Here is a 26,992-nt window from a genome sequence, read left to right as displayed (position 1 = left end):
TACCCTGTTGACCTTTGCTGTGTGTTTGGCCTCCTGTTGAACTGTCAGTATCTTAGGCGCTGGAGGGTGCAGTCATGTCTGCTATTGGTGAGCTTGCCTGTGAGGGGAACACTTAGGGCCTCGGTGGAAGATGGAGCAGCCTTTTCTGCTAGCTGGCTCTCCTGTCAGGCTATGGAGTATGTTTCTGCCCCTTCCACACGCTATTTGCCATCACATAGCCCCCCTGGAGGAGAGGTGGCAGATGGGAGCCTGCTGGACCAGCCCCTGCTTTCGTGGCCCCGGGCGGGGAAGGGCAATGTGTGTGTCATTGCTCTACCTCTTCCACCCCAAGGGCCTCCAGTTGAACCTTCACTCCCATGACTTCCCTCAGCCAGGCATCACCCATCCCTCTAACCTGGACCTGGTGGCTCATAGACAACAAGCAGATTTGGGGACCCAATGCAACCTTTTAATGCCAAGCAGAGTTCCCCTCCCCCAGCATCATCTCACACACACACACAATGGAAAGGGATGCCAGGGTCTGGGCAGGAACAAAACCCAGACCTGGGCAAAAAATATATATATAATTATGTACACATATGTATTTGTAGAGACGAAAAGCTGGGAATGTGATTAGGTAGGGCAGAGAGTTGGGTGAGGAAAGCAGCTGGGGGTGCCCCAATAAGTTACATTCTTTAGAGAGCATGGTGGGGGAATGCATGGGTATGGGTGGGACCTGGTCGCCTGGCCTCTTGATCCCATCCGAGGGAGCCTGAAGGCTTGGTTCTGCCTAGGATCTGGGTGTTGGAAGGTAGGATTCTAGCTCACTTTGCCTGGATGGGGGGCTGGGGTTCGGTATAGGCAACATCTCCACTCTAAGCCAAGGCTTCTAGGGAAGCCACAGGGCTGAGCATGAAGCTTCAAAGCATAGGATTTGCAAGGAGAGACGAGAGTAAGCTGGAGGGCAGGGCAGCCTCCCTGCTAGAGGCTGAGCTCAACCTTGAGTTTGCTGGAGTCAGAGAGGCCAGAGGCCCAGGTGCAAGGGAAGCTGTCCAAGGTGAGGCAAGGAGGGGCCCTGGGCGGACACAGGGTCCTGGAGCTGTTGTCCCTGTCTGCCTGCTGCTTCCCACCTTAACCACCTCCCGCCAGGCTGAGTGTTCTACCCACCCACTGGTCAAAACATTAACAGGCCTGACCACCAAGTGCCATGTTCATGTCTCCTCACTCTCTTCTGGGGACCTCTCTTCATGGGATGGGGGCAGGGAGAGGGTGCAGACATTAACTCTGTGTGTGCTGGGGTCCAGCCTGGGTTTGCCCTGTGCAGCGAGGACCAGGGATGAGGAGAGGCCCCGGCTCATTATGGGAAGAGCGTCCGTGTCCCACAGCCCAGCACTGAGAGGAGGCCTGGGCTCGCGTTGACCTAGCGAATGGAGCCAATCCCACCTCTGCCCACCTCCCTGCTCCCCCAAGAGATGATGCGTTTGGGTCTAGTGACCCACTCCAGTGAGCAGCAGGGGTGAGGGTCACGGTGTGGGGGGGTGGTCAGAAGAGAGAAGCCTTCTTCTTGAGTTCATTCCGCTTCCACAGAGCCAGCTTGCTAAACTCTTCGGGAGACATGGCAAATACCCTGGAGAAGTCCTCGGCTGACAGATGCCTCTGCAGGGGACACACCAAGGCCGATTAGAGAGAGGAGGGTGGGGCTGAGCTGAGTGACCAAGGGGCCACAGGTCTTCCCCACCAGGTGGGGGAGGCTGCCCTACCGGGAGCCCCGGCACCCACCCAGGGCATCTGCCCTGCATACCTCAAGCCTCATCCGGTCCACACCTGGAGGCAACTTGGTTCGCCCCTTATTGGTCACCACCAGCATTTCATAGGGATAGATCTGGGGGGCAGGGGAGGGGGCAGTCTTAGGCTCGTAGCATTCCCTATCGCTGTAACCCCTCAACCCCCCAGGCCCCCTTGTCAACCTGCAGGGGCCACGGGGTTCATGCCATGTTGCCATCCAGCTCCCCCAGCTTCCCCCATCAGCAACTCCAGGAGGACCCCTTAGCGCATTCACTTTCCTGGCTTCTCCCCAGGCTGGCCCACCCCATTGTAGGTGCTCTGTCCCCTTGCCCACCGCCCTCTGGCTCTGCCGCTGCCCCTCACCTTCTGCTCCAGCACACAGGGCAGGGAGTTCCCCCGGTCCATCCTCCCCCTCTGGCCCTCTCCATTCTGGGGAGACCAAAGCCGCAGTGAGCCAGAGTGGGGCAGGGAGACCTCCCCAGCCTTACCCTGGGCTTCTGTGTGCTCACCAGGCAACTCTGTGGCCCAACACCCCCTCCCCCAACACTGCCAGTTGCCTATCCATGGCCTCTGGTGCTCCACGTGTTCCCCTTCAGAGGGCACTCACCTGCAGGCCTGCGGGAGAGAAGAGTCATGTTCAGAGGTGGCCCTGAGGTCAGGAAGCCTCCAGACCTGCCAGCTTAGCTTCCCAGACCTCCAGCCACACAGCCCTGCCCACGTCATAGACACAGCTGCCCCAAGGGCCTTTTCTTAGCTTGCCTCACCCTGCCTCTTACCTGGGCTTCCAGTCTCACTCCCCGATGGGCTGAAGTCTGTGGACTGTAGCTAGAAAGGACATAAAGGGATCAGAAGGAAGCTGGAGTCCTCATCAGTCCCCTTCACCTTCAGTGTCTTCCCTCTTCCCCAGGTAGCTCAGCTCTTCAGAGGACCCCACATGCACACTGTGACCTCTGGTTTGGGACCTTACCCGGCTCAGGGTGGTCCTGCCGTAGGCCGGGAGAGAAGATGACTTAGATGTTCCAGCGTGCAAGGCTAGAAGGGAGTGAGAGGCCTGTTCAGTCCTTCTGGCCTGACAGTCATTTCTGAGAGGGCTCCCTCTCTGGCCTCCCCCACCAGGGGCAGGGCAGTGAAGGGTAGACTTGGGGGGAACCTGGTGAGCCTCTGTTGGCTTCCAGTTCCTGCCTATTACCTTCAGCCAGTGACATAGTGCTGGCGCCTCTGAACTATCTCCAATGCCTTCCCTCTCTCTCTAACAGAAGTGCACCAAAGCTCATTTGGGTCAAATGCCTGAGTGTTCGAATCCATAGTTAGTGAATGATAGTCAGATGATGAGGCTCACCATTGTAAAATGACCCTCTGAGGTGAAAAAATCTGGCATCTTGTGAAAATACTCAAATTACTACAATTTTATTATTAGTGAACTTAGTAACCAAATTTCAAACATTTGATATTATAATACAGAAACAATACTTTTTTCAGCAGTGTCAGCTGCGGGATTGCACCCATATGATCAGATGTCACCTTCAACTTGCACATTTAATATCACTAAACTCTCAAGCACTGCAGATTATTATTCAAGAAAATTGGTTTTCAGTAATAAGTTTTTCTAGGAAACCTTTGTACCTAAGATTCTTAGTTTGGGCAGATCTCAAACTCCTTCATCTCCAATTATTAGAAATTGTTGGCCTTCTATACCAATTGTTTTGACCAGACTTTTTGTTTAAATGTTTAATCTTAACAGACTCTATAAGGAACTGTCTTCTTAAGACATTCTTATAAAATCTGTTACTTGGAAGTTTAATTGGTGAGAACAAAATGTGTTTGGGGGACCTTGTTTTTTTCCTTAATACTTAACTTTTAAAGCTACTTAATACTTATTTTTGTGTAGAAAATCATCTGCTTTTGCAATCACCATTATTTATGTTTGAATGTTACCATTAAGTCAGAATGACATGCCTATCCATAATTCTGAAATCATTAAGGTTGATTAGCTGTGACTGTAGCCCATGCACTCCTATGATCTTTGGTCACATACAAGTTCAGGCGTGCCAAAATGATGATGACGGAGACATTTGGCTATTCAACTTTGGAAGGACAAATGGAAGTTACAGAGCTAATTTTGACTAAAAGCAAATTCTAGTGGAACACAGAACTGAATTTAATCCCCAGAGCATCTCTCTCATTCTTCAGGCCTTAACTATTCCACATTCTCTAAAAAGGCCTCTTGCAACTCTTCCCACCCATCCTGAAATATCATCCTGGTCTTTTGGTGACCCTGTGGATGTCCTAGCTACATACTCACCTTAGGGTTCCTTGAATCCCCCACCCCAGGGCCTTCACCTCCACTGCACAGCAGGAAACCCCTTCAATGGTTACCCCCTGGGACTTGCCCTCCACAACTGCTTCACCCTGGCATTTGAAGCCCGGTGTCCCACTTTGTGGCCATAATGCCCTTCTTTATTTACAGCTTCCTTCAGCCTCCTTCGCAGCACATCTGCTCGTCAATCTCATGGGGACCTCCAGTGTCCTGATCCCCCACATTCCCTGTCCTTCATTCTGTGATTGGGTACAAAACTGTTTTCACCACTACTCAGCAGCTCACCTGGCCCCACATCCCACAGCACCTGCCTCAAAAAACTCTGCCTGGACCAGCCCATGGCCCCCTCTCACCTGCAGGCTGTGGACGTGAAGCCTACACCATGCAGATTATCATCACTGCCTTGAAGCAGCTATTCCAAACCTTCCCAAATCTCAGCAAGCCTCACCCTTTTTTGCTCAGCAGACAACCTCCACTTCTAATGTGGCCTGCTCCCAGATGAAGTCCCCAACCCTCAGAGAGAAGGTGGGGCCTCTCAAGGCTAGCTCCACATCCTGAGCCTGGCTCCCTCCACGGCCTCCTCCTCCTCGGAACCCTCAACTGTATGTTAACTTGCGTGCTCTCCAGGGTACAGCCCTGCCCTCTCCCCTTTCTCTGCACATTGTATTTTTCTTACGGCCTTACTACTACCTAAAAGCTGAAGACTCTACATGAGGCCTGACGTGCCCCTCAAGCTCTAGGCTCAAACTCACACTTCAAACCCAACATGTTCCAAACCAATCTCATCATTTCCCCCAAACCTGCCTCTTTCATAATCTCAGTTCTAGATTTTTCATCACCCAGCACCCAAGACAAAACCCCAACTCATCTCTCTGTCACCTCCCCCATACAGTCAGCCAGAGTCCAGTTGATTCAATCTCCTATATATTTCTCAAACTTATTCCCTCTTCTCTGGACCTGTGTATTTTAGCCCTTACCCAGACTGCTGGAAAGTGTGGCAGGCTGTCTCCAAAGATGGCCCACAGCACTATCTCCCAGTGCCTTCCTGTCCTTAAGAAATGGAATCTCTCTCCTGAGTCTCGGCTGCTCTGACCAACAGAATGCAGTGGAAGTGAGGCTCTGTGGTTTCCCAGGCTAGGCTTTTAGAGGCCTCGTAACTCCCAGTTCTGGGTTCTCAGATCTCCCCTCTCCTCTCTGGCTGCCACGCTTTAAGGAAGTCCAGGCTAGACTCCGGTGATTCAAGGCATGGTATCCAAAGCGCTGGCTACCCCATCTCTCTGGTTTCAATCCTGCCACCGCATGGCTCATTCTGGGCTCTGATTCCAGGCTCCTGGAAACCCTCTCCACTAGCCAGGAGGTTTCCTGTTCCTGGCCTTTGTTCCCATGGTCCCCAGTGTCTGCGATGCCCTCCTCCCCAACTCAATTTGTCTCATTCTTTAAGACTCAGTGGGCAACCCCTGACCCTCTGACCACAGGCTGTCACCGGACACACTGCACATATCATCATAATACTGCACCGAAACTCCAGTTTCCATGTCAATTTTCCCAATGATTGGAAGCTACTGAAGGACAGGACTATATCTTTTTAACTCTTTATAATCCCCAGTGCTTAGCACATGGTAGACACTCAATAAATGTTTATTCAATTAAACAAAATTAGCTAAGTCTGCTTTAGCTGATCCTATCTTTTATCATCCAGTCTTGTTCTATGACTGGAATTCTTGCCCTAAGGACAGCGTGAGCGCTTGGGCCAGAGACCGAATTTTCTATGTTTCTTATACCGTACTAGAAACAGTGCTGGGAGTATGACAAACTCAACAGACTATTCAGTTCTGGCCTCAGGGTCTGGCCAGGCCATTCGAGCCCCCTTGGTGGCACTCACAGGTATGAAAGGGTGTCCTGTCAGGCAGGGAGCGGGTTTTCCTCCGGATAGGCAACGACTTTTCCATCTCTTCTTTCAAGATCATCTTTCCCAAGTTGGAAGTAACCTGGGGAAGGACAAAGGGAGATGAATCCAAGACTCTGATACTTGTTTCTCATCTCCAAAAGGTTCAAGGTTGGGCATGTTGCAGGCAGAGTGGGGACAGACTTCCCTAGTGGCGGGGCTGGGCCAGGGACCCGTGAAGCCTGTCATTCTGGACTGATACACTGCCACACTGGGTCTGGCCACCCTCAAGAGCAAGGACTAAGAGCAGTTCCGTATAACTCTACCCTGGTGGCCTCCTATCCCAGGTCACAATGCCGGGAGCACAAGCCCATGTCATTGTCAGTGGACTTTGCATGACTCCCAACACCCTCTCTCATCCTCTGGAGACCAGCAGCCTGCTCTCCCCCTTCTTTCCAAGAACTGCTCAGCCTGCTGAAGCCTGGCACTGATGGGACCACCTCTTTCTGTGCTTTTGACCCTAATATGACCAGTGTTTCCCCAAAAGCAGCATGAAGTCCTGGTGTCCTAGCACTGAAATCCTGGGAAGAAGGGGAATTCCTCGCATGCTCTGACCAGGATGCTCTTCAGGCGTGAGCCATTTAGAACACAGCTATGGAACCAGAGCTTCTGTCCCTAAGAAGACACAGGGAGGGGGTGGGGGTAGCAAGATGCTACCTTACTGAGTTCCTCTCTCTGTCGCTCCCTGAGAGCCTTCATCTCCTCCCCAGAGTCATCATCTTCCTCCTCCTCCTCCTCCTCTGCCCCTCTCCGAGACGCTTTCCGCTTCCTCCATTCTGTTTCTGGGAAACACAGGCAAAAGCAAGCACGTCAACCAACCATTTGCTCAACAGGTATTTATCAGGTGCGGGCTGTGTGCACTGCACTGGGCTGCACCTTAAAGTGAGCACTACAAATTATTTTTAAAAAATAAAAGTAACAATTGCCTTGCAGTGAGACTGAATAGGCAACACACAGTCACATGACTTAAATTCATTGGGGACCAACCAAGAGCTTGTTTCATTTCTCTTTCTCTTTCCCAGAGTTCCTACCACAGAGACTGGGGTGCAGTAGAACTGTGACAAATGTCTGTTGAGTGGTCAAATAAATGGAAAGTGATGAATGACTAACAAATAGGACACTGACACCAAAAGCTATAGGAGTGGGTGAGCAAAGAGCCTACAGGGTTCACCAGAGGACACACAGTGGGAGTGGGGGGGGGGCTCATGGGACATCAATAGGGAGCTATGAGGCAGTGTCCTGGCCTCCCTTCCCCTCTTCAGCAGTTTCTCTTACCCACAACAGCCAGTGACGGGGGACATGGCCAGTAGTCGGTCTCAATCTTGGCTGGCTGGTTGGGGTCAGGGGGCTGGGCTGCAGGGAACTTAGATGACTCAATGATGAGGTCCTCAATCTGGTGCTTGCTCTGAGGGCTACCTCCCATGGACTCTGCAGGTGGAGGTCAGGGTCAGCCTGTACACACCCCTAGCCCCTCACCTCTACCCTCCTTCACACCTTTGAGGTGGTGGGTGTCAAAACAACGCACCAGGAAGAGCACAGGGCCCGGTCATGTGCTGATATGGACACTTATTCTCCCACCCCCTCCCACCCCTTGGCACAGCCTCCCAGCACGTGGATCAGGTCAGTAGGGGAACTTCACCTCTCTGCTTGTAGATGGGTGGCTTCTTATAGATGTTGGAATCTGGGCGGGTGGTCTCTGTAGGGAGCAAAAGCAGATGAGAAGGGGCCCGGCCAGGTGTGGCTCAGTGGTTGAGCACTGACCCAGGAACCAAGTGGTCACAGTTCGATTCCCAGTCAGGGCACATGCCCAGGCTGTGGGCTCCATCCCCAGTAGGGGGCGTGCAGGAAGGAGCCGATCAATGATGCTTCTCTCTCATGGATGTTTCTCTCTCTCTATCCCTCTCCCTTCCTCTCTCTCTAAAAATCAATAAACATATGTATATTTTTAAAAGTGAAGGATGTGTTGATGGAGGGGGAGGCTGGGCCAGAGACAAGAATGGAGACAAGTAGAATGGGAGATGGTAGGAAAATTCATGGGCTCCTGTCAAGAGCCAAGACAGAACCAGAGTTCCTGGAACTGTCCCTTAGGGGTTGGGACGTTTTGCACTTCTGTTTGCGTAGGATGGAAGACAAGACAGGGTGTCTATCATCTTTGGGAGGTTTACCTGGGGTCCTGGCATCAGGGGGTCCTGGCCAGTTCTGTGGGGAACGTATACCCCAGATAGTGGGGGACTGAGGGCAAGGAGCTTGGATGCCTGAGGAAAAGAGGTCCTAGGGAAAGGATGCGACCAGGCTGACAGTGAAACCTACCAGGATGGTGGAAGTGGGGCAGGCTGGTGCGCGGGGTCCCAGTGGTTCTTGGGGCTGAAGCCTGAGAGAATGTTCCAGGGGACCGGCTCTCTGCCCACACCTGCAGAGCAGAAGTGAGGTTCACTGCAGCTCCCAGGTCGCCCACCCCACCCGCTCTAACCCATGTAGACGCAGCCTCACCTTACTCCACCATCTCTGTCCTCCCACCCTAGCAGCCCCCAAGCTAGACAGATAAATGGATAGAACTGGCTGGTGACAGGATGAGGGCCAATGATTCTGTTATCCCCTGGGCCCGCGCAGAGCCCTGTCTGGATGCCTGTGGGAGGGGGAGGGTTGGGCAACACTCACCTCTGGGGATGGTGGGGGGGATGTGGATTTGGGTGACAGTGAGCGCTGCGGAGGAGAGGAGCTGGTCAGAGCCACTGGGTAGGATTAAATCCTCATCCCTAGAGCCCCAGAGGGGCTACTTCACCCCCCACCCAACTCTGCACCCTGCCTGGCCAGTGTCCGGGCCGTCTCTGCTCTACCAACCTTCCCGGTTCCCAGCACTGGCCCTCCATCTTTCTCCCTCCTCCTACTTTCCTGGGCAGAGTCCTAAGTCTGTCCCTAGGATGCACCAGGAAGCCACAGACCCTAGAGCAGTGTGCTTGTGCTCTGAAGGCCCACTGAGGATGGCTGTGGCACTGTCCTCAGGGCCAGACCCACAAGCGTTGAGGATGGAGTCCGGGCTCCTGGCCGGGTATATAAGTCTCCCTCCAGCCTGGCCCCATCTCGCTGCTCAACTATGACACTACCCTTTGCCAAATACCATTTACAAAGCACCTGGCATGTGTGCTTTATCTCGCATGCATTTGCCTGCCTGGTAGAGATGGATGGGCAGAGGTAGCACCTCTATTACAGCAGGGGAAACAGGCCACACTGTCACACAGGCCACTCAGCTAGGACTTTCAGCCTCTGAGTTCAGTGTTCCTGGGCACTTTCCACAAATCTGCTATCTTCCTGCCCACTCCCACCCTCCTCCTACCTGACCCCTTGGTGTCGCTGCCATTCAGACACAGCCTCTCCTGCTCTTTCATGGAGACCTCCAGCCCATCTCTGCCTGCTCTCCACAAACACTCGGTTATTACCAGTTGATTCCGGTGCACAGTTCCCTTTCTTGTTTTGGAGTCTGGCCTCCAGGAAAGAAAGCAGGACAGGTATTCTGCCACCCACCCAGTGTGGCCTGTGGGAGACCTTCCCCTAAGTCCTGTCCAAGAGGAGCCTTCTCTCCGCTCACCTCCCGGCTTCTGGGCAGCTCGACGTGTTCCAGGAGAGAATAGGTGAAGTGCGGCTCATAGATCATGAGGTCAGGCCGCTCGATATCCAGGATGGCCTTGTCCTTGGGGATGGCAGCCAAGTCCTTGTAGCCCAGCACCTGATTGTCCATCTTGGCCTGAAGGGAAATGGTGCCAATGGAACAGACATGCTCAAAGGCTCACCTGGGATCCTGGCCTTACAAGCAGACTTGCAATTTATTGGGAAGAAAATGGAGACAGTGTTGTTAGATGTCAGCTCCTGTAAGTTAATAATTCCACTATTTAATTTTAAGGGTTTAGAGAGGCGCCTTGAAAAACGTAGCCCTTCGCCTACCACTCTGGGTACAAGAGAGGACCAGACAGGAGAAGGACGGTGGGGGAATCTTTTCTGGATCTGGGGGTTTGCTCTGCCCACCAGCCCTGGCAGAGCCACCATCAGGGAGGCTCAGTGAAGCGGACCAGCATGGAGTGTGTCCCTGCCCTTCCCTCCTCCCAGCCTGAGGGTGCTGGTGGCCAAGAGGTACTCACCACAATGCTGGAGGGAGAACCGGGAACACTGGAGTCTCGGGAGGAGCTGACGCTCCCGGGGGAGGTAAGTGGTTGCTGGGGAGAGTGAGAAGGCGGGCGTGGGAATGTGCGTGTGGGCGAGGGCCGCGGGAAGGGCGCTCCAAAGGGTGGGCCTGGGCAGAGAGGGCTTCCTAGGCCTCCGGGACCCCAGGGTGCGGCGCTGCGGGCAACCACCAGGTGGCACCATCGACCCCGACCTGACCCTCGGCTGGAAGCCTGGCCGCACCCACCCCAGCCCCAGGCCCGCACTGCCCAGGTTTGGGTGCAGCCCCGCATACCTTCTGCAGCCGTTCCATGCGGCAGGGAGATGGCCGGTCCGGTCACTAACAGATCCCTGCGCTCGAGGGGATCTCGCGAGGGCGTCAAGCTCGGCCCGGCTCCTGGGCACCGTGCGCTTGGGGCCGCGAGGGCAGAAAGGGCGTCGCACTGGGCTGTGGCGTCTTCATCCCTCGGTGACTCTCCAGGCTGCTGGCCGCGGGCAGGGCCTGGAAGGGGAGGGAGAGCGTGCCAGCCGGGCTCTCGGCCGGGCTCCGGGCGGCTCTGGGCTGGCGCTCGGCAGCCTCCGCGCGGGGCCTGGGCCGGGGCGCGCGGGGCCTGGGCCGGGGCGCGCGGGGCGGAAGGGCTGCGCTGCGCGCTCTGGCTTTCCATTCGCTCAGCCCCGGCAGCCAGCGCGCTGGGGCCGGGAGGCGGGAAAGCCGAGGGCCGCGCTGGTTTCTGAGCCATTGTTCTCTGGCTAGAAGGGAAATGACGGCAGGGGTCAGCCATCCTGGTGCAGCCCCACATCCTTGCTTCGTCACACCTGCCCTGCCCTGGGGCTGCAGGCCGGTTTCAGGCTCAGGTTCCCACTCCTCTCCGCCTCTGCCGTGCCCCTTCCCTTGGCTCTGGGCTGGCCCCTTGTCCCACGCCCCCTCCACCTGCTGCCCACCCAGCTCTCATACCCCGGGGAGGGTGAACACACAGGGTCGTAGTAATGCCTATGCGGCGGACACACAGGGAGGAGAGGACAGGGTATGAAGCCAACTTGGGGTGAAGCGGTCAGGCCATTGGCTGGGGGCCGCCCCTCTGACCCAGGTTCTGCCCCTGGTTCCAAACCCTGTGTAGAAGGGAGAGGAGGGTGGAGGGAGCCCACATCCCGGTGCACCTGTCTATGTGCAACAGTCAAACTCACTTGCAGAGTAAAGCACCCTTTGGGGCCAAGGCCCCATCCCAGCTGCCCACACAGGGCCTTCTCAGACGCCTGTGTTGAGGCTGCCCTCTGAAGTGCTACTTCCCTGCAGGAAGGCATCCTGGTGGGCACTGCTCTCCCTTTGTTCCTAGGGAGTTAGATCCTGTCTGCTGCAGTAGATTATGAGTTCCCTGCAGCCACAGACTATCTTCTCCTTTCTCAGTGACTCCCTTAGCAATGCTCCCCTCCCCCCGCAACAATGGACTTATAATAATAACCATTCAGTGAATTTCCAGTGTGATGGTGGCAGTGGGACTGTCTTTCCATCTGCTGGCAATAAACCATAGAGTGAAGAGAACTGATGGCTACAGAGGTTCAGGGAAGAGGCAGAATAACATAGTGGTTAAGAGCATGGACTCTGGACCCTAGAGACCCTGGGGGTGGGTACAAGACTCTGCTACTCAGAAGGTGTGTGACTTGGACAAGTTACTTACCTTCTCTGTGCCTCACATTTCTCATCTGTAAAATGGAGGATAGTGCCATAAGGTTGCTCTGAGTACCAGATAAATTATAATATGCGAAATGCTCAAAGCATTATAAATTCTATGGAGAGTGTTAGCTATTATTATTTCTATCTCCACAAGGACTAATGCACTTCGGTGGTTTTTCTGTAGCCATTCTTTGCGACAGAGGGCCATGAAAGACTGAGGTCATTTGGGTGCTCCCCATCTTATCACCTATTACTTTGTATCAGGTCATTCTTTGGCTCACTGTCACTCCACCGCTAAAACCACCCGCTGCTGCAGACAGCAGTCACTCCCACTTCCCTGCTTTCGAGCACGCCCTCTCACTCTCCTCTACCCGCCTCCTTGTCTTTCAGATCCCACCTATCCTTTGGGGTCAGTCCTAAACCCTCCTCCTCCCCTCCTCCCCGGGAGGCCTTCCTTTCAATTGTAGTCCTCACCTGTCTCTGATTCCAGTGGGGCTTTAAAAGAGAACGGTACAACTTAGTCCTTGATTATATGTTGCCTGACATGGGAATATGCATTGCTTTTTTGTTTTTTGCTAACTAGGATGGCTGCTAATTTATGGAGAGCAAAACAACAACAATAATAGCTATCATGTTTTGCATGCTTGTGCTAGGTACTTTGATAGACACTTTACAAAGACTATTTTGTTTCATCCCCCCAACATCCCTATAAGGTAGACCCATTTGGCACATGAGGGAACTAAGGCTCAGAGAGGTTAAAAACTTGTCCAGAGTCGGGGAGCTGAAAATGACTATATCTTAGGCATTGGCGTGATTCAGAGTGCCCACCTAGTACTGTGTCAGGTGCATCGTGAGTATGGACTAGTACCCGCCACATTTCTCAAGTCTTTTTGGAATTCTAGAGCCAACGCTTCTCCAAGACAGACTCTGGCCATCACATCACAACAGGTATTCAGTGCCCATGGGAAGACTCCATACCACAGCTTCATCCTTTCCTGCCTTAGCACTCAGTCTGTAATGTTTTTAACTAGGTGTCCAAGTACCAGAATAAGCTCTCGTACATATTCACTCCTCTCTAATCTTCACTCCCTCTCACTCCTCTCTAATCTTTACTTTGTTAACAGCCATTGTCAAACTAGCTATACACTTGGCTTAGCCCTAGAGGTATACACTTATTCATCCATCAGTCCATCCATCTACCCACCACCCACCATCCACCCATCTGTCCATCCACCCACCCACCCATCTACTCATCTATCCATCCATCCACCTATCCATCCATCCGCCTATCCATCCATCAACCCATCCATCCACCCATCCATCCACCTGTCTACACATCCATCCACCCACTCGCCCAGTCATGTATTGTTTTATCCATCCATTCACCAAGTACTCTCTTAGCACCTATTCTACAATGACCGCAGAGCAGCACTCCTGTGATGTTTTCTAGAGAACACAAAGATGAGTCAAAGGAGCTAGCTGCCTCTCCAGAAATGAGGCATGCATATAAATAACTCCCATGCAAACAGAAAATTATATGTGCCAGATAAGATAGTGTAAGGGGCTATGAGAGAGGATCACTCCTGCTGGGGTGTCACTAGGGGAAAATAAAAAAGGTTTCTTACAGGAGGAGGTAAGTGAAGTGGGCCGTGAAGGATGCCCAATCTGAAGTCATGCAAAAAGTGAAAAAGGGATTCTTGAAAGAGAAAACAGCATGAGTGAAAGTGGGAACATGGGGAAGCACCGGGTCTGTCTGCGGAGCATCACGTATGGCTGAATCGCAGAGCTCATGAGGTGGAGATATGTATGGGCCAAGGGTTGGGGGCAAGATTGTGGAGGCCTTTAAACCCAGACTAGTGGGTTTTAGATTGTATTCTGTGGGCAACAGGGGCCATGGAATGCTTAGAAACTTGTTTGAAACAAAGACGTGACAGATCCAAGCAGTGCTTTGAGAAAATGAATCTGACTGCAGCCTGGGAGATGAAGTGGACAGAAAGAGGCAGTCCAGAGAGACTAGCCAGGAGGCTGTGGTTGCAGTTTAGGCGGGGGGTTGTGAAGGTCTAGACTTGGGCATGGGGCCGAAGATAGAAAGGGGCAAATGGGAGAACTCCTAGAGGCAGAATATGGAAAAAAGAAATTGATCTGGAGAGCCCCAGGGGAGAGGCAGTTTGCAAGCCCAAGAGACAGGAGTAGGGGACAATGAGTTCACTTTTGCCAGGTTGAGGCTGAGGTGGGTGCAATAGAACAGGTGGGAATGTCCACGAAGAACAAGAGATTGAGGGAGGAGCAGGCTAGAAATAGAGATTTGGGAGTCATGTGAGCTAGAGGTTGTATTCTGCACATGAGGTTGCCAAGGGAGAAAGAAGGTAAAAAAACACCCAGGGGAATAGAAGAAAGAGCCAGAGACAGCATGAAAGGGAGGAGGAAAATCAGATGGCCAGCTCCTAGAAGGGCAGGGACTATGTCCACTGATGCTTTTTTTCCCCCCAGAAAAGGGCCTGATACATAGTAAGTGTGCAATAAATATTAAGAGAAAGGATGGGAGTGGGGGAGGGGAGGAGGGGCTGAGAAAGAATGTCAGGAAGCCTGGAGGCCATCACTCAGAGAAGGCCAGAGTGCAGAAAGGAGTGAGCTTGCCCATGTGGGTGTCAAGCCTGGTGGCCTCTGAGAGCATCTTCAGAGGGACAGTGAGGCCTCCTTGTTAGGGATCACAAGGAGGGCAGGCCTGGCCTGGACCCACGGGGTGAGTGTGTGTGTGTGTGTGGGGGGGTGCTCCCATGAAGTGTGACGTAAGGATGGAACAGGGCTAAGAAGAGTAACTTTAGAGGAGGCAAGATTGACTGAAAGTGTTGGGGTTTTCCCCCCATTGTTTTTTCAGAGAGAGTGGAAGGGAGAGAGATGTGAGAGAGACACATTGATTGGTTGCCTCCCCACACACCCAGACCGGGGCCGGGGATCCAGCCTGCAACCAAGGTATGTGCCCTTGGCAAGAATTGAAGCCGGGACCCTTCAGTCTGTGGGCTGACATTCTAAACACTGAGCGACCAGCTAGGGCTGGCTGAAGGTTTTTAAGGAAAGGGGAGCCTTGACCATGTTTGCAGGCAGAGGAAAGGATAGAGAGGAAGAGAGGGCAGCTGTAGTAGCCAGGTTCCAGAAGGGTGGAGGGACTGGTCCAGGCCCAGGTGGAAGGCCAGCTTTGGAAAGGAAATGCTTGCTTCCCTGAAAGGAGAGGACAGGGTAAGAAGCAAGATAACCACATACAGGGGGCCTTTAGAGGGGCCAATCCCAATTTGGAGGCTTCCCTATCTAGAGATGAGGAAACCTTGGCCAAGAGGTTAACTTGCCAAAGGCCACCGGAATAGGAGCCAGGCTAGGGTTAAAAGCGAGAGACAAGGTCCTATGTGGATCTCATGGGCAGGTTAGACAGAGGTTAAAGAGAGCAGAGGAGGTTTGCAAGGGTCACAGTGGGGAGTGTGGGTGGATGAGCAGGTTGGGGAAGACAGAGAGCTTCCCATCTCCTGGAGACTGAGGCTGCACCTGGGTGGCCCTGGCACCCTCCCATTGAACAACCTTTTGAGGGGACACACAGTAGGGCAATAACTGTCTATCAGTGGTAACTGCCCCAGGAAGGAGGGAGGCGAGGGGTCCAAGACGAGCTGCATCACAGGTGTGCGTGGTCATGCTGAGACCCACCCTCACACATACGCACTGTCTTACAGGCATGCCATTCAGAAACAGGGTTCCAAATAACGATGTCCCTGCTCTATCCCCGACCCCTCCTTACCCATGGCTGTCCATACCCCATGCCCATCCCTGGTGCTGAGTCTCACCCCTCAGCCTCTGAGTCTCCTCCCTGAGCCACATTCCTTCAGGGCCCTCACACCAGTGCCCACCGGTATGTTAAAAAGCACGCTGGTAACTGGTTAGTATTTTGCCCTTCCGTGGACATTACTTTTTAATTTGGGCTAGTCTTATGGTGCAAGGTATTACTGGTGAAATTTTAAGCCAGGGGAGGAAATGCTTTGGAGTGGAGGATTGTGTGTGTGTGTGTGTGTGTGTGTGTGAGAGAGAGAGAGAGAGAGAGAGAGAGAGAGAGGAGAGAATTTTCTTGGCTTCTGTAAAATCACACCATAAAGACAACTGCTTATTCCACCCACACACAGCCCCCTCCCCCAAAGCTACTTTCTTCCAAGTCCACACCCCCTCTCGCTCAGCCTCCTCCAGCCCCAACCCTCTAGCCAAGCACGCCTCCTGCCCATGCGCACGCATAGGTCCCAGCAGCCTCTCCTGGATGAGGCCACAAGGGCAGGCTGCAGCAGGAAGGCAGGACAGGATGGAAGGAAGGGAAAGAACCTGGAGGAAGACAGGCCCAGGTGGCGGAAGGGCCATCTCAGCTGCCCTAGCTCTGATCCGGTGCCGGCGGGCTCCTCATCCTTCCCTGGCCACCCCACCCTCCCCAGGGCTGTGCTGCCTGCCTTATCTGAGCCACCAGCCAGCCCTACCTCACACTGCCCACCCGCATCTCCAGGACAACCAGAGCCTCTCAGCTCCCAGATAGGGTGATAAGACACACCCACCCAACAGGCTGGCTCTCCTCCAGGTAGGGGCTGACCTGCCTGTGGCTCTCGGGGCTAGTAGAAATGAAGGCACACCCGGCAGACCCACAGCCTGGGTCCTCTGGCCCAGCCTCTGCTCCTTCCCTAAGCCAGCCATCCCTTTCTGCATTCACACAGACCAGTGCCTTCCCCATCTAGAGATGAGGAAACCTTGGCAGAGAGGTTAACCTGCCAAAAGCCACCCGAATAGGAGCCAGGCTAGAATTCCTACCCAGGCCTACTAAGTAAATGAATACTCTTTTCAGTGGGTCCCCAGCGATCCCACTTAATCTGAACTTGGGATCCCATGTGTTAATCTCATACCAGGGAGCCACCCAGAGTCCTGCTCACTGGCCCAGCCTGTGGACAATGAGCGGGAGGCTGGGGGCCTTGCTCTCTGTGCCCCCAGGCAGGGTCAAGCAGAGGTGCCGGCAGTAAACGAGTTATGAAACGAGGCCAGCTGTCCAAGTGGGCTGAGGTCAGCGTGGGCAGGAACCGTGCCCTCCCCTTTTCCTCCAGTTGCGTTCACAGGGTGACTGAGGTCCTTGCTCCCGCCTGGCTCTTTCTGCTTTCCTTTCCCTTTTTCTTTACTTTCTTCCTCCCTCCGTTTGTTTCCCTTTCACCCTCTCCTGCTCCGGGCCCCACCCCCGCAGTTACTGTGGCAACAACTCAATGCCAGAAATAAAGGCAGGATCCAGCTAGGTCACCAGTTCCCAAAACAGCACCCCAGTGCGGGAAGGGGAAGGGCGGGGCGGGTGCACACCGCTGGGAGCAGGGAGGCCCACGCCTGCTCTGAGGGTGGGCTCTCTGGGGAGGGGCACTCACACTCCCCCCAAAAGGACTTAGTCCCATGAGCAGGAGAGGGCTCCCTGCTCCTGCCGGTGGCTCATCAGAGCATCCCTCACCCCCCGCCAAGCCTGAGGCCTGTGCCTTTTCTAAGACTGGCGAAGCCCACACTCTCTCCTCTTCTCTCATTTTCTCCTTCACTCCCCTCCCCCCCATTTTAAAGCCCTGCTCCATCCGCTGGGACTAGGGTTGGGGTTCCTCTAATGCCAACTCTACAGCACCCTCACACTCTGGGAAGCACCAGGCAGGAACAGGTGGGTCCTGGTCTGAGAACCCAACTGCTCATGGCCTCTGTCCCTCCCACCCCCACCCCCACTCCTGATGGCATCGGGACTGGGCCCAGGCACCCCCTTCCTCTCTCCTACCCCACACGAATATGCCTCTATTCATCTGGTTTCTCTCAGGTTTCTGGGTCCTCTCTACATATCCCCCCTCTGAGGAGCCCCTCTTTCTGTGTCTTCCCAGCCCCTCGGGCTTGCTTGGTCCTCGGCATGTCCCAGCTCTGGCCTCTGTTTATAGTGGATCCTGTGGGTGGATTGTCTGTCACTTGTACAAGCCATAGGGCCGGGGGAAACACAAGGGTCTTGCATCCCAAATTCAGCTTTCTGAGTTATGGGCCATCCCTGTTCCTGTCTTTATACACACAGGAGCTCCAAAAGAGGAATTCCTGCAGCCTGCCCCAGGTGTTCCACACATGGCCATGGAGAGGCTGGCAGTGCTGAGGCGAGACTCACACGTGGGCATAGGCAAGAGAGCCCACGCTGAAACAGAGTGGCAGGACGCATGCACCTGCTTGCAAGATCACACACCCACTCTCCCAGAGAGGCCCCCACAACTGACACATGGTGCCACTGACACCCACTTGCACCCACCGATCCTCCCCTTCACAGCCACTCACACCACGTGCTGACACCCCCTCTCCGAGCTGTGCACATGTTCAGCAACACACACAGACCCCCACCTTTACCAGTCCCCTGGGGCTGCCCATGCCACCATTCCCAAAGCACAACTGCCTCCATCTCCTAGACCTGCCCCTGCTTCACCAACTCTGACACCCTGGCGACACAGCCCCCTGGGAGGGAAACACCAAGTGCATCTCCCCAGGAAAGGGGAGGCCAACTGTTGGGCTGAGGCAGGGCAGAATTAGCAGGGGTGCCTCTGGATCCTGGGGGCCTGTGTGTCTGCTCAGCCCCCAGCCCCTTCAAGCACATCAACAGCCAGCACTAGGAAAGAGCTGGGGTCAGGCCTGTGGCCACACCCTACCATCCAACCTCATTCTGCACTTGGCCCTCACCCAGCCTCGCCAGCCAAGGGCTAGAAGGGGGACTCCCCAGAGCCCTTTCCCCAGGAGCACGCCCCACATCAACAGTATTCAGGCCTCTGAGTGAACTGCTCCCCCTCCGGAATATCTGTGGTGTGGTGGCAGGGAGGCTGGCCATCCCTTTCTCTTCCTTTCTTGTCATTCAGCAAAGGGAACAGCTCCTCTGCCCCCCCTGGGCCCCATCCCATCACCTGGACTTCCGGCCCACACAACTAGGCGAGGGGGGTCCGGGGGTGACAGCATGGAACACCCCAGGCCCTCTTCCTTAAATCGGAAGGCAGTTTGATCAGATCAAACCCAGCTAGTCCCAGCATCTGGCCATAGGGCCCTATCTCCCACTGAACAACTGGCCACAGCTGACCCTCCTCAGGGGCTCCCTTCCACCACCTAGCGCCTCTTTCCTAGGCTGGTGCTGTGGCCCAAAGTGTCCACAGAGGGGAAGAGAATGGGAGACCCTGCCACCTACCTGTTCCCAGACAGTGTGGCCCAGACACTGAGCCCCAAGGCTGGGCAGGGACAGGTGCAGGCCCAGGTCCCAGGCTGCTGCTTTTCCTCTGAGCCTAGGTAGCAGGCATCTCCTCCAGGAACCCAGCTGTGCTTTCCCCCGAGCACAAATAACAGGAAAAAAGCTGGCTGGGGCGTGGTGGTGGGGAGCTGCAGAAGGAGGAGGCCTATCCTTCTGGGCCCCTACCTCCCTTGCTCCCACCCTGCTCCTCCACAAGCCTAGAGCTTGGATCCTCCGAGCTGAGCTGGGGAGTCTGAGTCTGGCAGGCGTGGGCCACTGGCTCCCCCGCACCCGCACCCTCCCCACCTCCAGCTGATAGCGTGTGTGGCCAGCCCAGGGTGTGTTTGTATGTGTCTGCTCTTCCACCTCGCTCGCTCGCTGTAGCTCAATCCATTTTAAACAAGGGAAGCATTAAGCCGGCATCATGACGAAGCAGAATCGGAAGCAGACTGGGCCAGCCGCTGGCCTTTTTCCCTTCCCCAGACCCCAACCTTGCAACACTCACACTCACACATACACACAGCCCCTCGAGCCTCCTCAAAAACAAGCAAGACTTTAAGTCCGGGGTGGGACAGGGCTCTACTAATAACCCTGGGGTGACAACATCTGGTTTCTCCAAGCACCTGTATCTCTTACCCAGCACCTAACAGCAGCTACAGGGGCCTCTAGGGTGATAAAGGGGATGGGTGCTGAGGGTTAGGGGTGTGGGCACAGATGCCAGAATTGATCACCCAAGGATTAACCCTCTCTTGGGGAGGACTGATGGGAAGATTAGGAAAAGCAGGTCTTCAGCAAAAGAGACTGGGTTAGCCCTTCGATAACCTGAACCCCCGCCCCAGGAAATGCAACAGAGCACAGCAGTGGTGGTGGGAGTGAGAGGAGCCCTGTTTCTTGCCAGGGCAATTTCATCAAAAGGGAATTTCCTGCCAGGTGGTGCCCAGGTCCCAGCACAGAGTTCCAGGGATGTGCTTTCCCTGTCTCTGGGAAGACCTCCACCACTCCGGGACCCTGTCACTGGCCTTTGGTCTGCTGTGGGTTTGGAGCAGAGCCCAGTTCACTGCTGACCCCCAGAGGAAGGCAGGGGAGGGAGCCCAGCCAGCTGACCCTGGCCCTGGCCCCGGCCGGGCCTGGCCTCCTCTCCACCTCCTCCTGAAAGACCTGCCTACCTAGGCAACTCTTGCCGTTGCCCGGGTAACCACTGCCCACAGCCGGTCAGCTGATGTATCAGCTGTCAGGTTGGGGAAATCTAGAAACTGGGGAGGGGGCTCTGGGATATCTGAATGGAAAATCACAGGGAAGGGTCTTGAGGGGGACAAGTGAGAATGTACCCTGGGACGTTTTCCTCTTAAGAGAAGAGGACAGGAGGGGACAGGTAGGGACAGGAAGGGAGGTATGTATCTGGGTTAGTGGAAGACGGAGGAGAATGAATTCTGAAGGATGGGCTCTAGAAAGAAGGGAGACATGAAGGCAGGCAGCTGAGTGGCTGAGGAAGAGTAGATGAAGTCCAGGCTTAGCTGCTTCGTGGGGGTGGGGGAGAGGGCCCTGGGGGAAGGTGTGAGAAAGCCAGCGGTGGGGGAGGGAGCACAGGATCCGTCTAACCAGAAGAAAAGGCCAGGAGGTGATGGGAAGGGTGTACCTTTGATGCCACAGAAGGGGCCACATCCTTGGCAGAGAGGAACCAGGCTTTTCTGGGTAACCAGCCTGGCCTGTGGGGCCTCTCTGCTTTCTCTCTCCACCCCACCCTCACTGCCCTGGCCCCACCCCAGGCTGCACTGCCTCCCTCCACCCTTCCGGAAGACCCAGTGCCAGGGCTTCTATGCCTCAGCCTTCAGGGCCGTTGACTTTCCCTCCACCTGGGTCCTCTCCTGCTCCCACTCACCCCTTCACCAGACCCCACCCCAGCAGGTTTGTCTTCCTGTGCAAGGGTCCCCAGAGGTAAGGCTGGAGGGAGCTGCTGCGGGAAGGAAGCTGTGGACAGGGGCCTGGAGCGAGGTGGCTCATGAGGAAAGGGTAACACTCTGGGCCAGGGAGGAGGGGAGCGTTCACCTCAGGGAAACAAGCACGTGGAATGGGGGGGTCAAGGGGAAGGAGGGGAAGGATGGGGGGGAGGAGCAGGGAGGGTTCTCAGTACCTTCAGGGGCCTGGGGCGTGGGGCAGGAGCTCGGCAGCTTCCTCGGTGACATACACCTCCATCCCTCCGCGCATCTCCTCTCCGCCTCCCGTTGCCAAGACAACCTGCGGGCTCAGCCCAGCCGTAGAGGCGGCGGGGAGGGGGGAGGAGGTGGCTGTGGCTCCTACTGCTTGTTCTTCAGTGATGGAGCGGGGAGGCCTGAGGTTGGCCTCTCTGCTGGGGTGGGTGGGGGAGCTTCAGGAGCCAGGGATCCCACCCAGCCCCACCACTCTCCCCTCCCCCCTTCCACAAGGGTCTGGGATTGGCTTGTGGGGTGGCCTCTGGAGAACCCTAATTCAGGGCCTGAGAGCAGGCCTGCCTTGGAGAAGGAGGCAGACCTGGGCAGCGTCCCCCATTCCAGAAAGCTCAGCGTGGAGCTGGGAAAGAGTGATAGGTACAAGGGAGGGATCACCTATATTGAAGGGTCAGAGGGTGGCTTCCAGCCAGAGGGAGAGGCACTGGGCAAGGCTGAGACAGTCACGTGGCTTTGGGCCCAGAAACCTGACCCCATCTGACCTCTGCTTTCCCTGACTGCCTTGTCCTATTCCCCAACCCTCTCATTCCCCTGGACCTACAGGAAAGTCAGACCTGGGACAGTGCTCTTCCACTGCCACGAGGCCCATTCCCACTGCCCCCAGCTCCATAGGAATGTCCTTCCACCCATAGGTCCACCTGGGGCCGGAGCAGTTTTGTGTCGGCCAGCCCTGGAACCAAGGGGACTGCAGAGTTAGGGCTCCCTCTGTCGACCTGAGGCATGGTAGCTGTCAAGGTCATTTCTTGCTGAGAGTGATCCTGGTACGTGCAGTGCTGGGGTGGGGGTGGGGGTCCAGAGGGCACGGTCAGGACAGGAGACCCTTCCCTAGCCTTCCGGGCTCCACCTCCACCTCACCTCTGGCCTCATCCCACAGAGAGACTTGCTCTGCCTCCTGCTCGTCCTCCTGGGAAGGCCCCAGGCGCCCCAAGGCCAGCTGACCGATCCTCCCCCCACTGCTTGCCTGCCTCCCCATTAAGCTGGGATGAGAGGGGGGACAAAAATCTCCCCCAGAAGCAGGCAACACTGAATACCAGGTGGGCTTCCTTGGCACTGCTTGGCCAGACCCAGAAGGCTGGTGACAGCACTAGCGTACCTTTAAGCTCAGGAGTACCTTGAGGCCTTGAGGATGGGTGCTTGTGTCCACAAAAGGGGCTCCCAGACAGGCGGTCCCAGGCCCAGTACATCTAGTTCTCTACTTCTCCTTTTCCCAGCAAGGTCACTGGTGCCCTGACTGAACTCCGGCCCTGCCGCCTGCCCCCTCCCCAGGGCCTGTGCAATAGGCTCTCTGTCCTTTCTCTCTGTCTCACTCCAGTGCCCCTTGCCCCGCCCCGTGCATGAACCTGCCAGGGAGGGGGAGCACCAGGGATGCCCCCCTGTGCTTATGCTGTCTAAACATTAACTGCTGGAGAGGCTGACTAGGGCACCTGGGCACCTAAGGAGGAGGGAAAGGTGATGGGGAACAGTGCCAGAGGAATAAAAGGAAGGATGAGAGTCTACAAGGGACCCTTTCTCATTAGAGTCTGGAAACCATGTTCCCCTAGACCCAGAGCCTCGCCTCCCTCCCTGCATGCTGCCACCAGACCAGCCTCTGTCCCAAACCCGAACTCACAATTGCATCTGCTTATCCCCCTTCTCAGGGCCCTCACTATCTCCTCCCTGTCAAAGCATGAAGACCAAACTCCAAAATGTGACCCAATCACTTCCTGCCGCTGCTCTGTGCAAACTCTGTGCTGGCCAAACCAATCACCTGCTCACCGTCCCCTGAGCACACCACACGATTCCCTGCTAAAGGGCTTTCTTCTCATGCTGTTTTCACACTCAGTGTTTTCCCTTTGCGTGTCTTCTCCGCTGGCTGAAATCCTGCTTGTTCTTAAAGATCATGCAAACCCCAGCCCTTCCAACTGTCCCACCCCATGCACTCTCCACCCAAGAACCCACCGTGCATGGACGGGGAGTGGAGAAATCCCACTAAGGGTGTTGAAGACAGGGCAGAATCTAGATTGTAGGGCTCACCGGCTGTGACTATGGGTGATTTAACGTCTGTGTTTCGAGCTCACCCATACATGACATGGGAATAATCTTATCCCCTAAGTGAGGGGCTCCAGGTGAGCAAGCAGTGCGTGCTTGCAGTGCAGATAAGCATCCTTATTTCCCACAGCTCTTATCTCCTCCTTCACTCTTTGGGGATGTACCAAACGCTGCTTTGCTATCTTAGGTGTAAGAGAGAGCGTTCCAAAAGTCCCACGAAAGAACTGTCTTTTCACGGGTTTATCCCCCCAGTTAAATGTCACGAATCTTGAGAGCTTGACAGGGGATGATGCAATATAGTGTCCATCTTTTTAATTAACTGGAGGGCTAGCACAGTGCTTGTACATTGTAAGGAACAGATAAATATTTGGATTAACTGCTTAGGACCCTCCCTGCCCAGGTCCACCTAAGGATGGAAGGCAAAGGCCGGATTGCGGCTTCTCATCCTGCCTCCACCATGAGGGACTGCAGGGTGCTGGGCCTCCCTGGTCTTGCAGGGCCTTCTTATGGTTTATTCCCTCAATAAATCCTTACTCTGTGTAATGTACTGTGCTGGATACTGGGGGGCGGGAGGTGCGGAGACGGACTATTTCCACATCTGAGGTCCTTATTATCTAGCAGATCCATGACACAAGCCTAAATAAGGACAGTCTGGACCAGCTGTGATATGTGCCAGAGGGCAAGGGCTGTGCAGCTGGAAGACCAGTGTAGTAGCAACTGCCACTCCCCCCCACCATAGTGGGAATGTCCATGGGCAGGCAAGGTGGCTATGGTCTGGACATGCAAGCTTTCTGGAGGAGGGCACGCTAGTGCAGCGGGAACCTGATGAACAAAGATGGACACGCGTGCTTGCTGAATGGCAAGGGTTGCAGTTTTGCCTGTGTCCTTGAAGTGTTGTAGGGCTGGGGCTGGATGAGCCTTCAGTTAGGATTTTGCAGGAGCCTTGAAAACCATGCTAAGTTTGCTAGTGATCGTGTGACATGGACAGAACTGTGGTTTATGGTAGGGTAAGGCAAGCTGAACAAACTCACGTCCTGGAGTAGGGGTGGGTGGTGGAGTTAGGAGGCAGAGAGGCCATTTAGAAAGCTTTGCAGTGACTGAGACATCCAGTGAGGTCTGCAGGGGTGTTCCAGAGTTTGAAAGAGAAAGCAGTCATATGCAAGGGGGCGAGAGCTGAGACTGGGTTGCTCAGAGAGACAGCGTGAAGAACAGGAGAGAGGAGAATGGCAGAGATCTTAGGGAACGTTTCTATGAAGAAGAGGCAGGAAAGAGAAGGTCCGAGCAGGGAGAGACAGAGAGAATGAAGAAAGGACAGCCTGCGGCAGGCTGAGGGAGGAAAGAGCTTCAAAAAGGGGGGGCGGTGGCTGGGGCTGTGAGGCTGAGGACACCGAGGTCTGAGGCAAGCTTTCTAGCTTGGTGACTAGAAAGTCACCACCATTGGAGTCCCAGGGCCAGGGCTGAACGGAACGACCTAAGTAGAAGCCAGCTTGCAATGACTAAACAGAGTGGATTCCCCCTCTGACTTCCTGCTCTGGCTCCCCCCTGCCTCATCTGGCTGTTTGGAGGGCAGGACAGGGAAGCGAGATCAATATGGAGGCTATTCTTAGCTGGAGTTCTCGGTAATCCTAAACAGGCACAGGATCTGAGGCACACTGCTGCCACCTCCCTCCATGTTGTCACATCCTTCCCGAGATGGGCAGGTTCATCTTGCCCTCAGTCTTCCCCTGCTGTTTCTCCCCCCCTCACCACCCCACCCCATCCGCACACTTGCCTTCTTGGGGCACACAGAAGCAACCAGGGTGCTGTAGCCAGCTCCGGGGCTGTCTGAGGCCCACAGGAAGCCTCCTTACTACCACACATTCATATACTTTACACCCCTCCTAGGTCCCTTGATTAGAGATCCATTCTTCCAACCTCTCCCTGTTAGCATCTTTGAAATCACCAGCTCAGAGGGAATGAGATGAACAGACTTCCCCAGAGCATGAAGAGGCACCCTGGGGTGGGGGAAGAGCCGGTGTCTGCAGAGGCACTAAATGGCGCGGTAAGCCAGGGACCCAAGGCCACAAGCAGGCCTGAGGCTTGCCAGGCTTGGACTTGGGGTGGGGCACGGGCACTCTCAGATGGCATAAGCCTCCAAGCTGCTTTCCTCCCTCACTGTTCCCCAATTTGTCCCTCTAGGCCAGGTCTCACCTCAAAAAGCAAGAAAGGAAACAGTGAGGGCTTTCTGGAGCTGGCCCCCAGAGGCCTGTCTGTGCTGGGGAGGTCACAGAAAGGGAGGGAGGGGCCCAGAAAGGCAGGGAAGAAAGCAGAGGCCAGACAAAGGGCCCCGTCCACCTTTGAAGCTGTCTCTAACCCAAGCCAGGGAAGGTGGGGGCGGGCCTGAGAGCCTGGCTAGGGGGAGGCAGTCTAGAGTTTTAAAGGATGTCTCAAATTCCTTCGGAAATCAGAGGGATTGTAAGAATTGCCCCTCCCCAACACACTTCCTTCCCAGCACCCCCTCCCCCCAGCCCAGTCCTCCACACCTGGGGGCTCCAACCCTTTGTCCTCAGGTAATTGCTGGGCGTTGCCCCTGAGTTTAAAATCCCATTGATCTTGCCAGTTATCAGCTGTGGCTCCAGACCACCCTCCGCGCACCTCCCCCTACACCCCCGCCGGAAAATGACCCCCAACACGTCCCCCCCTCCCCCGCAGTCTTCTCCGAGATTAAGGCTCTTTGTGACCGGGGTGGCGGTGGGGAGAGAAAAAAGCGATCGGGTGAAAAGCAATTATGACAAACTGGAGGGAGACTGTCCTGGGGCCTGGGGACCTCCCTCTTGGCTGTGGCCGTCTAAGCCGCCCAGAGCCGGGGGCTGAGGCCCGGCTCCCCCACTCGCCGAGGGAGAGGTGAGTGACCCCTCCCATCCCCATCCCCCGAAGCCCCGGCTTCCTCTCCTCCCCGCCTTCGGACTAACCCAGGCCCCGCCACGCTCCCCACGGTGCCCCAGTTCTGCGGCCATTCTTGGGAGAAGCGACGCCTTCTCTGCGCGATCCCCTTCCCCACGTGCTCTCGGGCAGGGGAACTGAGACTGGGGGGCGGTCAGAAGGCGGGGCTCGGACTGGGGCTGCGAGAGAGACCCGCGCGGGAGGGCCTCCCCTCGACGAGATTAGGAGCCAGTGCGACGGCGGCCTCTGAGTTCCACCCCCCGAAATGCGCACCTGGGGGCGTCTGGGGAAACCCACCGGAGACGCCGGGGTGGGGGAGCCCCGCCCCGCCCCTCCCCCTCGCCCCGGCCTCTGAGGTCCCCTCAGGTGTGCTCCCGCCCTCCGCGGCGGACCTGGGGGGGCACCCTCTCGCCCTCAATCCCCCCTCCGCGCGTCCGCGCCCCCTCCCCCACCCCGACCCTCCTCCCCCACCCCGACCCTCCTCACCGGAAAAAGCGATCCTGCTCCGGGCCGGGCGGCTCCTGCGGCCGGGGCGCGGGGCCTGCTGCCCTGGCCGCCCGCCCGGCCCCCAGGCTCGGCCCCAGGGTGTGGGTTCTCTGCGCCCCAACAGGTAGCACGGGACGCGCCAGAAGAGCCAGGAAACCAGAGCCCCGCGGAGGGAGGGGCGCCCTGGGCTCCCGCGGGCGGAGGTGCGGGCCTCCCGGGCCACCCAGGCCTG

The 26,992-nt window shown here is 55.7% G+C and overlaps 1 protein-coding gene across 27 annotated transcripts; it reads right to left on the bottom strand.

The window, feature by feature from the left end:
- Positions 1-429: 429 nt before the first annotated feature.
- DMTN (dematin actin binding protein) lies at positions 430-26,992 on the bottom strand. 27 transcript variants are annotated; one of them, XR_013998613.1, is made up of 16 exons: positions 22,418-22,940; positions 21,252-21,467; positions 10,477-10,683; positions 10,160-10,234; positions 9,613-9,768; positions 8,685-8,729; positions 8,337-8,436; positions 7,666-7,722; positions 7,302-7,454; positions 6,684-6,808; positions 5,964-6,069; positions 2,732-2,796; positions 2,529-2,589; positions 2,128-2,193; positions 1,781-1,861; positions 430-1,635 (listed from the first exon to the last, which is right to left on the bottom strand). XR_013998613.1 is itself a non-coding variant. In XM_081134564.1 (15 exons), exons 2-15 carry the CDS (start codon positions 10,492-10,494, stop codon positions 1,522-1,524), a joined length of 1,143 nt encoding a protein of 380 aa, XP_080990690.1. In that variant the 5' UTR covers positions 10,495-10,683; positions 26,761-26,992; the 3' UTR covers positions 430-1,521. The 27 variants fall into 27 exon arrangements, 1 of the variants encoding a protein (XP_080990690.1); XR_013998615.1 differs by having other exon boundaries at positions 21,252-21,464; XR_013998619.1 differs by having other exon boundaries at positions 22,436-22,940.

This window comes from Miniopterus schreibersii (assembly GCF_964146895.1).
Source record: "Miniopterus schreibersii genome assembly, chromosome: 4".
Classification (NCBI taxonomy): domain Eukaryota; kingdom Metazoa; phylum Chordata; class Mammalia; order Chiroptera; family Miniopteridae; genus Miniopterus; species Miniopterus schreibersii.
Note: the sequence above shows the minus strand (reverse complement) of the source record. Positions and strands in the feature narration are given on the sequence as shown.